This window comes from Colletotrichum abscissum, assembly GCF_030869225.1.
Source record: "Colletotrichum abscissum strain IMI 504890 chromosome Unknown Scaffold_48.1, whole genome shotgun sequence".
Taxonomy (NCBI): Eukaryota; Fungi; Ascomycota; class Sordariomycetes; order Glomerellales; family Glomerellaceae; genus Colletotrichum; species Colletotrichum abscissum.
In genome coordinates, this window is record NW_026850409.1 from 103,685 (window position 1) to 118,461 (window position 14,777).

Sequence of the window (14,777 nt, forward strand, 5' to 3'; positions counted from 1 at the left end):
GCATCTCAGCATGCATGGAAGAACTCAGAACTTTCTCATACTCGATACCCCGCGCAACGTCGTCTCATCTAACTACCCTGGCTTACCACCATCATCCCTTGTGGCTCTGACGTTCCTAGGCCTCCCAGCATCACATCTGACGCCTTCTGGCTAATGATAAAGGTCGCCACGGCAGGGAATGCTCCGGGAGCCCGCGGGAACACGCTCGCGTCGACAACCCTGAGCCCGTCCACGCCAAACACCCGAAACTCGGAATCCACCACCGCCATGCCATCATCAGCCGCACCCATCTTGCACGTCCCTGTAGGATGATGCCCAAAAGTCTGCTCCCGGATCCAATCCTTGTCCGACTCCGGGTTCGCATCGCCGCAGCGGCCATTACTCTCGACCTGCGCACACGGAGGTTCGGCCGGATCCACTGGACCCCACGGACCTTGGACGTCCCGCATGCTCCGTCGGCCCCACGCCACTACCTCCGCTAGTGCTTCAAGGTCCGTCTCGGCGCCTTCCTTGTACAGTTCAAAGTTGATCTGCGGCGGTTCCGTCGGGTCTGCGGACCGAATCTTGATGTATCCGGCTGTGTTCTGCGGATGCATCTTGACTGTTGAGAAGCCAACGGTATTCGGCGGATCGAGGAGCTCCGGCTGCTGCACCTCGGGCCAGAATCCGCGGAACGCCCTTGGCCAGCTGAAGACGAAGACATCTCGCTCTCCGGTCAGCGAAAAGTTGGACTTTAGAAGCAACGCGTTCGAGTTGTATCCTGGCCGCATGTACGGGCCCTTTCCCTGTCGCCACAGCTCTTCACATGGGTCTCCGGGGCTTCCTTTGGCGCAGATTGGCTCGTTGGGATTTGGAGTAGCCGTGAGGTTAAGTTGAGCGTGGCCCACAACCGGGAATTCTTGGTTGTCTTGGAGGTTTCGCCCCACGCCCGGCAAGTCTGCCACGACCTCGATGGCGAGAGCTTCAAGGTCCGTTTTGTTTCCGATGCCGCTGAGCTGTAGTAGCTGGGGCGAGTTGAAAGCACCGCCTGCAACGATGACCTCCCGAGACGCCATTACTCGTCTTGTCTCGCCTGTCGTTGACGCGTTTCGCCGCACGTCGGCACCGTACGTGGAATTGCCCGCCAAGTACTCAACGCCCACGGCCCTAGGCTTTCCACCCTCCGTATCTTCAAATAGGACTTTCGTGGCCAGAGAATTCGTCGACAAGGTTAGGGGCCACTTAGGAGAGCCATCTGCGTTCTTGGCTGCCAGCGTCTCATAGATGTACGTGCGAGAGCTGTACCGCTCCCACTTATCCGTGGCATGAAACGACAGCCCCCACATGCCCTCCGTCGTGTCTCTATCTTCGCTGAGGAAGTTCCCGTCGCTGCCCACCATCTCGATGAGCTTCTCCGGGTCTTTCCCAATAGACCGCAAGTGCGACTTGAGAATGTCCATGAGACCAGGGTTATTGAGATACTGTGACCCATTGCCTAGATTCGTGTTAAAGTAGCCGTCAAACCCGTGACCCGGCGTGCCCTCAGGGAGATAGTTGTTCTTCTCGATCCTCTCAAAGATTCGACGAATGTTCTTGTGGCTTTCCCCATGCTTAAGTTAGCTATTCCTGTCCAAATCCCTTAAGATGCCTTCACGATCACGTAATCAAAACTCACTTCCATGAATCATCCCCCGTGACATTCTGCACAAAATCCCAATCCGAATCATTAGGCAACCACGTCGCCATCGCATTCGTCACGCTCGATCCTCCCACCGTCGCGCCGCGCGGGTACCACACCCCCAACAACTCTGCCCCCTGTGGCGCCCTCGCCGCGTTGCCGACCCAGTACGGTCCGATACCGGTTCCATTCTGCGAGGGCAGCCGCCACGTGAGGTGGTTATTCCGCAGCTCGACCTCGTCATCCGCGTGATGCCGTACGAAAAAGGACCAGCTGTTGCTCGGGGTGATGAAGTACCCGCCGTTGGCGATGACGGTGCGGATGTCGTCGCGCTCGTCGTCGCCTGCTTCGAGGAGGAGGGTCGGGTGGCCTGCGCGGGCGAGGTTGCAGGCTAGGGGGCCGCCTCCTGGGCCGGAGCCGATTACGATGTAGGTGTAGGTTGAGGTTTCGTTTGGGGCGGGTTGGGCTGTGGTCGTGAGAGGGAGGTTGAGGAGAAGCAGGAGGAGGAAGGTTGTGAACGCTGTGGTTGTGGAGAGGACCATGATGTGTAAGGCAGGTTGATGCTCCTGGAATAGTACTGGAGATCGTGAAGAGGAGTCTTTGAGGTGGGGTGTGAAATTACGAACACTGAACTGATGCATCCGACCTTAAATAGCCATGAGTCTCCCACATGTCCTTTGCCGTCCTCTTGCCCTACTTTCAGAAGTTTTCCATGATGCCTCTGTAGATCGTGGCTCCCCTGTCTCGCTTAGACATCTCCCCCGCATGAGGAAGAGCTCCCCAAAGCCCGATCTACATCCCGATAAGCTTACCGGTGCCTTGGCGGGTGTAACCGTTGCAACGACAAGGTGTCGATGCAGCTTATGGTCGCCGCGGGGTTCAACCCCGATTGGGATTTACGAGGCGCGATGTTCCTCTCCCTGCAGATGGTAATGACGGGTTCTTTTTCTTCCCGAACGGATTTCACAAAAGACACATTACTCCCAATGTCTGGCTTCCTTTTGCCGATGGTAGTAGTAATGTTTTGTCATAAAGAACTGCTCCCTTACTCAGCCTCGAGTAAACAGATGGAAAAGGCCATTCAATTGGGGCGACAGAATTCCAGGGGATCCAATGGCATTATCTACCTTCTATGCTACCAGGGCCGTCGTCTTTGCAACTACAGGTATCCAATTATCATATGGAGAACGGGAATCGACCATCTTCACGACATAAAGTAGGCCAGATGACTAACACTCTTTCGACTCCATCACGCGGAAGGTACGACCTTGATAGTGGTGATCGCGCCTTCCAGGTTCCCTCCCGAGCCCTCGTCAACCGCACCTTCCATCTGAACGCACGAGAAGGGTATATACCCCCCCTCAAGTCCAATTCCGTCACCAGCCAGCAGGCGCCCCCTTGGGGGTCAGGTCAAAACTGGCTGGTTGGTGGAGTGGTTGAAGTCCACGAACAGCCTAATCGGTGAAGGCGAAGAGGTCCCGTGTTCGAGTCCCAGCATGTGCGCCAGAGATGTAGCCCCCAGCTCGCCACCGGGGGGGTGAACTCTTTTGTTTTTGTGTTTTTTGGAAGGCATCTAGACCTGGGAGTTAGAAGTATGATGTATTGTGCTGCACTATCTCACTTCTGAGAGGCTACAGCCTGCCTGTCTAGATATCAGTCAATGACATTTGGTTTTGGTTGCAGAATATCGACTTTATATGCCGTACTACATGATGGGAGACATTTCAACCTGGGGCCGAGTAACCTCTTTCAAAGAATGAGACGAGACCTACTAGCGCTCGACAGAACCGTTGACGTTAACGACAAGAGGCAGTTGTCAAACGCAGGCGAGCACAAGAAGAAGCGTCTTATGGAAATCGTCGAGGGATGGAACAGCGGCTGTTTTTGAGAAGCGCGGCCTCAAGGTTGTGCCCAATGGGCAGGATGATGCTGCCGCCCCTGCCGCTGTCTCTTCTAGTGACGGCTCGCGGTTCGGCTTTGGTCCCACGAAGTTTGGGGTCCGGCTTGGCGGGGGGATGTTTGGTGTGGATTAGTCGTCTAAGAAATCTTCTTCTGAGAAATATCTTCTGAGAAGTAGTCGACTGCACTTGTTTTCGATAAGCCCCCATTGTAGTTGAAGATCGAGAAGGGAGGGTTTATGTAAAGAGGGGAAGGTCAAGCTGCGGCATCATAATACGGTTGCAGAGTGAAAGAATGGCAATAATTGCATATCTTGTTGAGCACATTTCGGCCATTGAAAAATTCTCATTGGAGCCGAAACACTTTGCCAAAGCCCAACGTACAAACGTGGGAACGAGCAGATCAACGTGCACATCCAGTAAAAATATCTTCACGCTTCTTACCCGAACCAGAGATTCGCAAGGTAGACTTGGGCATATTGGATCATGGAGACTTTGGAAGTATACAAATTCTCGATGGTCTGGACGCGTTGGAGAATATTTCGATGTAAGCAAGCCCAAATTAGAGATCTCTCTACTCTGGCAACGTCGGACTGAGCATTGAGTCAGCCGGGGTTGATGAGGGCCTTTGTTTGATGGATGCTTTGTGCCGGTATCTCGTGAATGACGGAGTTCGAAGCTTTGCCGTATCACGAGCCTATGTTCCGGGAATAAAATAGCACTGAACAGATCCCGAATACATAGTCTCATCTGCCTTCGCATTCATTGTCACGGAGTCGATCACTTCCGCAGAGATCGTTAGGACTTACTGCATCCGGCGATGAGAGGCTCACTTCCACGTAAGATGGAGGCGGTAAACCAGTTTACTAATATACTGGGCTGGAACACGGATTCGGAACATTTCACGTGCTAGCTTATTGACGAACTGATGTAATCTAAAGTTACTAATACATCGAATATGATAGGTTGTTCATTTCCGGTAGCCAAAGCATGCTTTAATGAGATATCTTAGATGAATGACACGAATTGAGAGTAAGACACTAGAAATTGATTAGAGTTCACTTTTCCTCCTGGTATTCTCGGCAACAATATAGGAAGAGGTATCTATAGTAATACAAAAAAGAGAAAAAATGAAATCCGAACACCCTCATTTCTGTATCAATACTCCCGGATATCGTCGTCACGTCGTTAAAACAAGCACCTCAAATCACCGACCAGGCCGTCAGCGGCAACCCAACCTCTGTGCATCACACTATTTTCGTTGTCGGATCCGCATTCACATCCGTCGTAGTCTTTCCCTTCAAATAACTCCCAAAAAGCTCAGGCTCCTTGGCCGGCGGCATGTCACGGAGCGACGCCGGCACAGTTTCCACGTCCGTCGTCGTCTTGCCCTTGAGATAACTCCCAAAAATATCCGTCTGCTGCTGGTACTGCTCAATGAGCCCCTCCGTATCCAGCACGGGACTCTGCTGCGAAAAGGAAAAGGAACCGTTACTGCCTGCGCCACCGTTGGATAGCTCGAGGCACTCGTCGTCGTCGCGGCTCCGCGTCGTCTCGACTGTTTCCGTGGTGACTTTGACCTCGTGCGTGACGAAGATCATGCCCATGCTGTTTTGGAGAACGGGCCAGAAGACGGGGAGGGAGGCGCAGATGGCGGCCATGTCGATCTCGAGAATAGAGAGGGCCATGGGACCTGGGGCGGCCCAGGTTGGGTCGAAGGTCGGGTAGGTTCCGGCGCGGGAGCGGACTAGGGATACGAGCCGCCAGGCAGAGAGCATCAGGACTCTATCATGCCGTCAGTCAGTCAATGAGGAAAGTGATGGTATCATTGTGTTCGGAAGCTATTCTAGATGAGAACTTACAGACTGCCCAGCAAAAAGAGACCGAGAACGGTCTTACGGGACCTCTTGTTGGCCTCGGTGTTGAAGTATAGCGGTAAAGGAATAGCAAAGATGATGAAGTCAAGAATCATATTGCTCGTGGCGTGTGCCTCATATGTCCGTATCAATTCCTCTGCAACCTGCGTTCCGAACCCCCAGCGTCCGCGGGTGGGTATTGACCAATCCCAGTAAGCTGCGACGGGAATGCATGGTACCCAGGCGAGAAACATGAAGGCGGCTCCCCACATTGCCACGAGGCAGATCATGATTATGGTGAGGATTCGTGATTTTGAACCGCGCTCAAATATCCGTAGGTACTGGAGCAGGATGGCAACCTTGATTAATGACGTTGAGATCGGTAATGTGCCGTTGCAGATGTAGAAGATCTAGTACTAGGCGGTTAGACTGAGTTATTGATTACAAGGGGGAGGTTGGTTACCTTCATGAACTGAATGAACCTATCATACTGTATGAACAATAGATGATCTCCGAGTCCATAGTCCATGCCTTATTCACTGGTTAGCACGTGCTACGGACTAAGTAGGCAGGAGAAGATGCAGGATGTTCTGACATACATATGCAAGTGCCAATACTTCCAACCGAGATTGAAATCATAACGAGCACCAAAAAGAAGTCATCCCATCCTACTGCTCGAACAATAAAGATGCGGGTCCATATTCGCAGGCCAGCACATAGCAGTGCTAGTATCTGCATAACACATATTAGGATGATGTTCTGGGACAGTATAGCGTAAATATGCCCGGTACCAAGGAAGAGGAACCTACCAGGAATGATATCACGATGCCAAGCATAACCGGTTTTTGATTCAACGCAGGTCTTGGGTCGTTGAGGTTATTCACCTTGCCAACCAATTCCATAAAAGACGTCATGATGGAGGGTATACGAGTCCCAGTAAAGGGATATTCGTAACAACTGATTGGCTAAAACCACCTGCACATGAGGTCCCCGGGTCGATATAGCCACGGGGTCGTCGTCGTTATCGCCGTCGTCGTTTGTCGAAAGGATGAGTCTGTGGGGGGCTTGCAGACAGAAGAGTCGACCACGAACAAGAGAAACCCATGTGGAACAACCCTCCAAAGGGGGCACTGCTGAGACCTTATGGGAACAAAAGCACCGGAAGCATCCGGTGTGGCTTTCGAAGAACAGTCAACCAGTAGAGCAAATCAAGCACATGGCGCGTCGCCGCCTCTTTGCTGGACCCGTGGGACGTGTGGCTCGTCACACGGCAACGTCGAACCTCGCGGCCGGCAAATGCTCTTCTATGAATTTACCACAACACCCGCCCGGGAAGGCCTTCCTTCCAGTTCCTCAACCTAAACGAACCAGGACGCTCTCGAACTTGGTCTTTCCGGCTCCGTCACCCCACCTCACGAATGATTGACAGCCCTAATGCCTTCTGACGGGCGCATTCACGCGGGAAAGAAAGGGGGAAACCACCGTGCTCGCCATGGTCCCAAAGCTCCGGTTCGTGTTAGCGTCCGCCTCTCATGTCTCTAGCGCCTCCTGCCCACCAGTCTGCCTGCCCTCTCGCAAAGGTGGCTTGCCGCGAGGCTTGAATCCGTTGCGCGTAGCTGGAGCGGCAATGAGTGAAGAGACTGAGAGGTTCGACGCATGCGGGGATCTGAGTGGCGGCGTGGATTAACCGACCCAGCCGCGTTGGGATAAGTCTATGTAGAAAAACGCCGCGGTTGTGTGTCGTGCTCGATTGGGAACCCATCATGTCTTGGTTTGGCAAAACAGAACCCCTATCGAAGGTTTGGATGCGAGGCCCAAAATTTAGCAAGAATTCTTTTCTTTCTTCTTCTTTCATTCTGTTTCCTGGGCAGAAAAAAGACGTTGAGAGTTATTCTGCAAGGGCTCTGAGAAATAGGAGGACCTTTTTCTTGCTGGAACCGCCGATCTCGTTAACCGTTTTCAGTCAGCCTTGGGTCCTTTTCCTCAAGCCTTTTTGCTGATTGTGGCTGAAATGAGGAAAGGCCTGGATGACGGAACACAAGCAAATGGCCTGATAAACCATCCTTCGCGCCCTGATCAACTGTCTTACATCGCTATTACCCATCGTTTCTGGGCAAGAGCTCTCTTGCTCTTACTTTCTTTTATCCCTCCAAGTTTCTCCATGAACCGTTTTCCTTATTGTTCACCGTAGTCAATAACAACTCCCCCCTTGCTCGTGTGGCTTGCCCACTCTCCCCCCTTTCACATCCCTCCTACCTCACCTGCCGTGGTACCCAGGCACACCGGGAAATCCTTTGAGCTCGACTGCCGTCGAGAAATGTGGCGTATAGTTCTTCAAGAAAGCAGTCCGAGCGCCCCGCTATTTCGCGTAGGATCGACAACAGACTCGTTCCTTATTCTTCCCGTGTGCCTGGGTCGTCTCTAGGGGTTTCGCAAGTGAGCTCGCGTAGGAGGCCAAGCATCAAATTGGCTGCTCTAGTCTGCATGTTATGCAAATTTTCCCACCTGTTTACGATAAACGTGGGAAGCACGGATCAATAAAGCGTCATCTAGACTTGATTCCTTCCACGCCACTTTATTTCCATCAGGGATGCTGTGGACTAGAAGAGCTCGCGGAAGCAGGTCCGTGTATCCCGGTGGGATGGTGGGATAATTAATCCCTTGCTCGCCTTGCCTTTGTCTCGGGATCTTCACCTAAAGAACACATGGATTCATCAAAAGGGGACTTGATCGAGCAATCCACAACTCAATGCGACGATCAGAAACAGCTGGGGGTCACTGGAGACTGTTCCCATGCCTTCTTTATCATTTAGTTTCTTCATTTATGGTTCTATCATATGCTCATAATACACGGTCCCTCCTTGCCATCCCTATCAGGCCAGATCCGATTGCCGAACTTCTTTGCCCTGGGCCTGGAATGTAAGCTAAAAATGACTTGCAGCCTCTGACGCACCCAGGGACCACACTCATCTTAGCAGAAAGACTGTCAATCTCTGCAAGCATGTGGTGCACACGTTGTCCTCAAGACAAGGCACACACATTTTGACCGTTTCACCAACAACTAACATCTACCTAACTTGAGCAAACCCACTCAGCTGGAACCAGCAAGCTCCTCCTCAAGCTTGTTCAACTCATCCATCAAAGCGTGCACAGTCTTCTTCTGGTCCTCGCTGGCCTCAACGTACGGGCTCCGCGGCGCGAACAGCTTCTCCTGGCCCTTCAACCCGGCCCGCGGCGCCGTGTACACGGACGCGGCGTACTTGATGGTCGCAATACCCGCCTTGGTCGCCTGCTCCGCAAGGGCGGCCTTTTGGTGCAGCTCGACGGCCTCCTTGAGCTTGCCCTCGTTGTGCAGCTTGTAAATCTGCACCGTGACGCGGGGGAAGACGTTGGCGAAGGCCGCGATGCAGCCCGCGCTGCCGGACGTGAGGCCGCCGAGGAGGAAGTCGGACTGGCCTCCGTAGGTGGCGAACTTCTCGGCGGGCAGCTCGGCGGCGAGGCGGACGATCTTGGCGACGGCGCCGCAGGTGAGTTTGACGCCGACGATGGAGTCATGCTTCTTTGCGAGCTTGGCGATGGTGCCGCTGTCGAGGTCGATGCCGTTGCAGACGAGGGGAAAGTTGTAAAGCACGATAGGCAAGGGGGTCTTCTCGGCGACGGTGTTGAAGAAGCGGTCAATGACCTGCGGGGTGGTTTGCTTGCCAAAGTAGGCCGGGGGCAGGACGAGGGCCGAGTCGGCGCCGGCTTCTTTTGCGTCGGAGAGGAGCTCGAGGACCTGCTTTGTGGAGTGCATGCCGCAGCCGGCCATGATGGGGAAGTCTGGGCCGGTGGCCTTGCGGGCGGTGGCGATGAGGGCTTTACGCTCTTCGCGGGTGAGGAGGAACTGCTCGGCGTTTGTGCCGAGGATGACGAGGCCTGCGAGGCCCGTCTTGGAGAGGTAGGAGTAGTACTTTGCTTGGGCTTCGAGGTCGAGCTCGTCTGTCTCTGGGTTGAAGAGGGTCACGGCCGGGGCCCAGATGCCTTGTGGGGGAACCTTGCTGGGAGACATTTTGACGGTCTTTGTTTCTAACTTTTAGTCTTTTGTTGTTATAGTTGGTAGAGATCTAGAAGATGAAGGATAATGAGAGCTGCGTTGAAGAGAATAGATATATGAACGAGACAAAACACCTTGAAGGCTGAGAATATGAGCTGCAGTATCGAAGGCTTTAATGTTCCAACAATGTCAAACGCGCCGGGTATCGTGACCGAGGCTAGCAGGACTATTTATCGGGATGGTATCCGTTACCCTCGACCCCAGAATGGGCAGATAACTACGGGTTCCTATCGGATATCCGCTCCCCGGATCTTGACCCGATTCCCCCGCATTCGAGGCCGAGACCGGCCGTGCATGGACAGGGGTATTTCCGGCCGACACCCCGATGCCCTTTTCCACAGAAAATGCCGTCTCACCTTATTAATGGGGCGCTCCTCAGTCCTCCCGCTCCATCTTTCTTCGCTTGTCGCGGGTATCGATTCTTTTTGCCAAGACTTACATGCAGTCTGCTGCTAACGGAATCTTTGCAGCTTTTTTCATGCAGACAAAGACGTGCATGCAAGACATAACCGGCCAGTTACCCGTTGTCGCGGATTTCTGCACGCAGCCACTGCTAGAAAAGCAAAAAGGAAAAAAAAAGACGCGAAAGAAAAGATCACCACCACTTGATCACCAACATCAAAAGTGTAACGGGCCCTGGCCAGGATTCGAACCTGGGGCCTCTTCCAAGATGGTGTCTTGATTTCTCAGTAACCCTAAGGAAGAATCATACCGCTAGACCACCAGGGCAGAGGACGATGGGAATCCCACGATGTCTCGGTTGGGTAGCGGGGCTGTGCTGGAGTCGTCTTGAATTGTAGGGTCCCGCAGCAAGAGGGCTGAGATGTGGGGAAGAATCGTGGAAGCGGGTCAGGAAGAGGGCAGTACACTAGTGGCAGTTCGCGACGATAGAGTCAGACCGACCTGGTTGAGGAGACTGATGAGTTTCTGCTGGCATTGATTGGACAAATGCCTGCTGACAAGGAGTGTTGTCGGCGAAACTGCTTTGGCTGGACGGGGGGGGGGGGGGGGGATCAAGACTTGACCTCATGGCTTGAGGCAAGCTTCTCATTCAACAGCTGGAACTTGTCAGAGGGATGTTCGTCGGCGAAGTGTACTCTTCTGGATGTGGAGTGCTTGGTCTGTTCCACATGAAATGAGGTGAGTTCAAAGTGTAGACATTGATGATATGGCTTGCAATGCAGGGAACGGCTTATTGCTAAAAAGTCAATTCACAGGAATAGACTGCACAGTCGATCAAACGAGTCGAGTTGCGATTGATACTTGATGAAAACTGAATTAATTAGTCTAAAAGTCATCGCAGAAATGAATCAGATCCTCCAAACTCCAAAATATGCATTCCCAATCAACTCCATCACTCATGTTCCGATCAAGCCTCAACAGCTCCCCACGCACCACCACCAGGCGACTGAATGATAACAGTCTCCCCAGCTCTCAACTTCGTCGTCGCCTTGGCCCCCAAGTTAACAGTCCGATCCTTGCCAGTCATATCATCCTTGACAATAACCAAATTCAAGCCCGCCTCGCCATCGCCACCGCCCTCCATACCATACGGCCGCCGGCTCCGGCGCTCGCTCAGAATAGAGCACTGCACTGGCACCCGGAACTCAATCTCGCGAATCGTCCCGTCGCCGCCCCTGTTCTTACCTTTACCGCCCGACCCGCTGCGCAGCTGGAAGCGCCTCAAGATGCACGGGTACCGCTTCTCAAAGACCTCGGGATCTGTGATGCGCGTGTTGGTCATGTGCGTGTGCACGCCGCTCTGGCCCACCCACATCGGGCCGGCGCCGGCGCCGCCGGCAATGGTCTCGTAGTACCCGAAGCCGTCCTTGTGCTCGCCCGTCACGGGGTCCTTGCCTCCCGTGCCAAAGGTAAGGTTATTGCAGCAGCCCTGGCTGGCGGCGGAAGCGCGGAACGCTTTGAGAACGACATCGGTGATGCGTTGGGACGTGAGGACGTTGCCGCCGACGACGGCGAGGCCGGCGCCCGGGTTGAGAATACTGTCCTTGGGGATCACGATGTCGATCGGGGCCAGGCAGCCCTGGTTAAGCGGGATCTGGGAGGAGATCAGGCCGCGCAGGCAGTAGATGATTGCTGAGTGCGTGATGGCGATGGGCGCATTGGTGTTGCCGAGGACGTGCGGGCCGGTGCCGGTGAAGTCGAATGTCGCGGAGCCGTCCTGGGGCGAGATGGTGATTTTGAGGCAAATGGGCGTGCCGTCGTCCATGTAGTCGACCGCGACAAGAGGCTCGGAGCCGAACTTGACGAGGGTGGACTGCATCAGCTCGCGCACAGCGTGCTCGGCCGTGTGCTGAATGGCGTACATGTACCGGTGAACCGTGGCGAGGCCGTTTTCTGTGATGAGGGCCTTGATGAGTGAGATGCCCTTTGCGTTGGCGGCGATTTGCGCATTGAGATCGGAGAGGTTATCCTGCAGTCTGCGGGTGCCGGAGCAGCCGTCGTACTGAGCGGGTTCCTCAAGAAGCAGACGGCGGACCTCGGCCTCGTTGAAGCGACCTTCGCTAACGAGTTTCGTCGACTCGATAGCTGCACCTTCTTGCCAGAGGGCGTAGGAGGTCGGCGGCATGGATCCGGGGAGAATACCGCCAATATCGGCGTGGTGACCTCGCGAAGCAACGTAGAAGGCTAGCTCTGGTCCGTCGAAGACGGGAGTGATGACTGTGATGTCGGGCAAGTGGGTGCCGCCGCAGGAGGGGTGGTTTGAGACGAGGACGTCGCCGTCCTTGAGCTTGCCGGCCCATAGCTCGTGCTGGTAACGGACAGCGAACTGCATGGATCCTAGGTGGACAGGCACGTGGGGGGCGTTTGCGACGAGGCCGCCATCAGGACTGAAGATGGCGCAGGAGAAGTCGAGGCGTTCCTTGATGTTGGTGGAGACGGCCGTCTTCTGAAGGGTGCGGCCCATTTGCTCGGCGATGGACATGAAGCGGTGGCCAAAGACGGTGAGCTGGACGGGGCTGAACTCTTCCTGCTCGCCGTTCGTCTTGGCAACCTTCTCAACAGGTGCGCGATCGATGACGACGTAGCTCTCGAGGACTGTTGCCGTGGTGGACGGCGTGACAAGAATGGTCTGGGTGTTGTCAATGATCAAGGCCGGGCCAGAGATACGGGCACCGACGGGGATGGTCTGGAGCTGGTAGACGGCAGTATCGAGGTGGCCGTGACCCTCAAAGTAGACGCTGTTGGTGCCGCTGGGCTGGGGAGTTGAGACGGCGGAGCCCTCGACGGACTTCATCTGGGCAAACGGGCTCTTCTCAACCTTGGACCGAGCTGCGCCAGTAGCGCGAACGCGAATGTCGTCGACCATGATGGACTTCTCGGGGAAGTGGAATCCGAAGCCCCGGCGATGAGCATCTTCGAATTCCGTCTTGAAATCCCAGTCTGCGCCCTTCAGGATCATCAGCGAGCTGCTGGATCCAGCATATCTCATGTTGAGGTAGGTGTCGTGAGTGATGAGATCTTCGGTGAAGCCCTGCTTCATTAACTCCAGAGTGGCCTGGGAAGACAACTCCTCGAGCTGCTCCTGGATGCTGCCCTTGGTTTCGTCAGAGTAGGTGATGGCAGAAGGCTTCTGAATTTCGTGGACAACGTCTGCAAGCGACATGCCGTACGCTGAGAGGATGGATGAGTACTTGTGGATAATGACGCGAGAGATTCCTAGCACCGTGGCGACGGAGCACGCGTGTTGACCGCCAGCACCACCGAAGCAAGCCAAGTGATGTGCGCCAGCCTCGTAGCCGCGAGCTTCCGTCAAAGCGCGAATTGGGCTCGCCATGCCCTCGTCGGCAACCTTGAGGAAGCCGAGAGCGACTTCCTCGGGGGAAAGCAGAGAAAGACCAGAGGCCTCTCTGTCCTTGTTGATCTCGCTCGTCAGCTCTATGAACTTGGCGGCTGTGACTTCTCGGTTCAACGGCTCGTTTTCCTTGGGGCCGAAGACCTTGGGGAAGTACTCCGGCAACAGCCTACCCAGGAACAAATTCGCGTCCGTCACAGTCAACGGGCCGCCCTTGCGATAGCATGCTGGGCCAGGGTGTGCAGAAGCGGACTCAGGGCCAACATTGAAGAGGCCGTTCTTCCAGGTCAGGATAGAGCCACCTCCAGCAGCGACGGTGTGAATATCGAGCTGAGGGGACTGGATGGCGATACCGGCGGTAGTGGTCTCGAAGACATGGTCATAGACACCGGCGTAGCGGGACACATCTGTCGAGGTACCGCCCATGTCGAAGCCAATAACAGGCTGGCGCTCCTCGTCATCCCAAGAAGTTTGGGCGTAACCAACAACACCGCCGGCGGGTCCGGAAAGAATCGCCTTGAGACCGCTAAACTTGCGGTAGTCGACGAGGCCACCGTCCGACTGCATAAACTCGATGCGCGTCGCGGCCGCACCAAATCCGCCCTTGAAGTTAGCCGAAATAGAGTCAATGTACTGCCGAATGACGGGCGTGAGGTAAGCGTCAGCCACAGCAGACATGCCACGGGGCACGACGTTGATCATAGGCTGAACTTCGGAAGACAGTGTGACGGAGAAGCCCATCTCAGAGGCGACCCTGCCAACCAGGAGCTCGTGGTCTGGGCAGGCGTAAGAGTGGACAAAGACAACGGCGATGGACCGATAGCCCTGTTCTCTGACCTTTTCGAGCTGCGTCTTGATTTCTTCCAGATCTGGCCTCTTGAGGACGCGGACGGTCTCGCCGGTGACGGCCGTGACGAGCTCAGGATCATCGGACGTCGGACTCGTCTTGATAGAGGCGGGATCCTCGGTGTAGTCCTCCATTGTGATGCGCTCATCGACTTCGACGACCTCATCAAAGAGGACCTCTGGCCGTGCAACTGAGAGGTCGAAAATGTTTGGCCGTGACTGGTTGCCAATCGCCAACAGGTCACGGAAGCCCTTTGTTGTGATGAGGGCCACGCGCTCGCCTTTTCGCTCAAGAAGGGCATTCGTGGCTACTGTCGTGCCCATGCGAATGGACTCGACGTGGAAGAGGTCGAGCAATTGTCCTCTAGGTAATGTCTCACCGGTCACCATCTCCAGAATCCGCCGGATGCCTTCTGTTGGGGCATCTTGGTAGTTGGCGGGGTCGACAGAGAGGAGCTTGAGGATGATGTCTCCCCTGCCGGGTATGGCGGCGTGAACATCGGTGAACGTACCACCTCTGTCGATGGAGATGCGAATGCGATGTGACTTGACCGTCATGGTGATGTGTGAATGTGGTGCTTGCTGCTTGCTGCTTGTGAGAAGGCTCGTCAAG

At 54.8% G+C, this 14,777-nt stretch overlaps 6 protein-coding genes across 6 annotated transcripts; 2 read left to right on the top strand and 4 right to left on the bottom strand.

Moving 5' to 3' along the window:
* Positions 1 to 68: 68 nt before the first annotated feature.
* Positions 69 to 2,199, bottom strand: CABS01_13802 (GMC oxidoreductase; the record flags this gene model as incomplete). The annotated part of the gene is made up of 2 exons (XM_060547144.1): positions 69 to 1,578; positions 1,655 to 2,199. 2 exons carry the CDS (start codon positions 2,197 to 2,199, stop codon positions 69 to 71), a joined length of 2,055 nt encoding a protein of 684 aa, XP_060394487.1.
* A 444-nt stretch (positions 2,200 to 2,643) lies between these two features.
* On the top strand, positions 2,644 to 2,877 carry CABS01_13803 (uncharacterized protein; the record flags this gene model as incomplete). The annotated part of the gene is made up of 1 exon (XM_060547145.1): positions 2,644 to 2,877. The coding sequence occupies one exon, from the start codon at positions 2,644 to 2,646 to the stop codon at positions 2,875 to 2,877; it is 234 nt and encodes a 77-aa protein (XP_060394488.1).
* A 555-nt stretch (positions 2,878 to 3,432) lies between these two features.
* On the top strand, positions 3,433 to 3,690 carry CABS01_13804 (uncharacterized protein; the record flags this gene model as incomplete). The annotated part of the gene is made up of 1 exon (XM_060547146.1): positions 3,433 to 3,690. A coding segment is annotated over one exon (258 nt), but the record flags the coding sequence as incomplete, so codon positions are not given.
* A 1,112-nt stretch (positions 3,691 to 4,802) lies between these two features.
* CABS01_13805 (uncharacterized protein) lies at positions 4,803 to 6,325 on the bottom strand (the record flags this gene model as incomplete). Its single annotated transcript, XM_060547147.1, has 5 exons — positions 4,803 to 5,340; positions 5,418 to 5,821; positions 5,875 to 5,942; positions 6,011 to 6,143; positions 6,221 to 6,325. 5 exons carry the CDS (start codon positions 6,323 to 6,325, stop codon positions 4,803 to 4,805), a joined length of 1,248 nt encoding a protein of 415 aa, XP_060394490.1.
* Positions 6,326 to 8,502: 2,177 nt separating this feature from the next.
* Positions 8,503 to 9,459, bottom strand: CABS01_13806 (dihydrodipicolinate synthetase; the record flags this gene model as incomplete). Its single annotated transcript, XM_060547148.1, has 1 exon — positions 8,503 to 9,459. One exon carries the CDS (start codon positions 9,457 to 9,459, stop codon positions 8,503 to 8,505), a length of 957 nt encoding a protein of 318 aa, XP_060394491.1.
* A 1,414-nt stretch (positions 9,460 to 10,873) lies between these two features.
* On the bottom strand, positions 10,874 to 14,722 carry CABS01_13807 (hydantoinase B/oxoprolinase; the record flags this gene model as incomplete). The annotated part of the gene is made up of 1 exon (XM_060547149.1): positions 10,874 to 14,722. The coding sequence occupies one exon, from the start codon at positions 14,720 to 14,722 to the stop codon at positions 10,874 to 10,876; it is 3,849 nt and encodes a 1,282-aa protein (XP_060394492.1).
* Between the last annotated feature and the right edge of the window lie 55 nt (positions 14,723 to 14,777).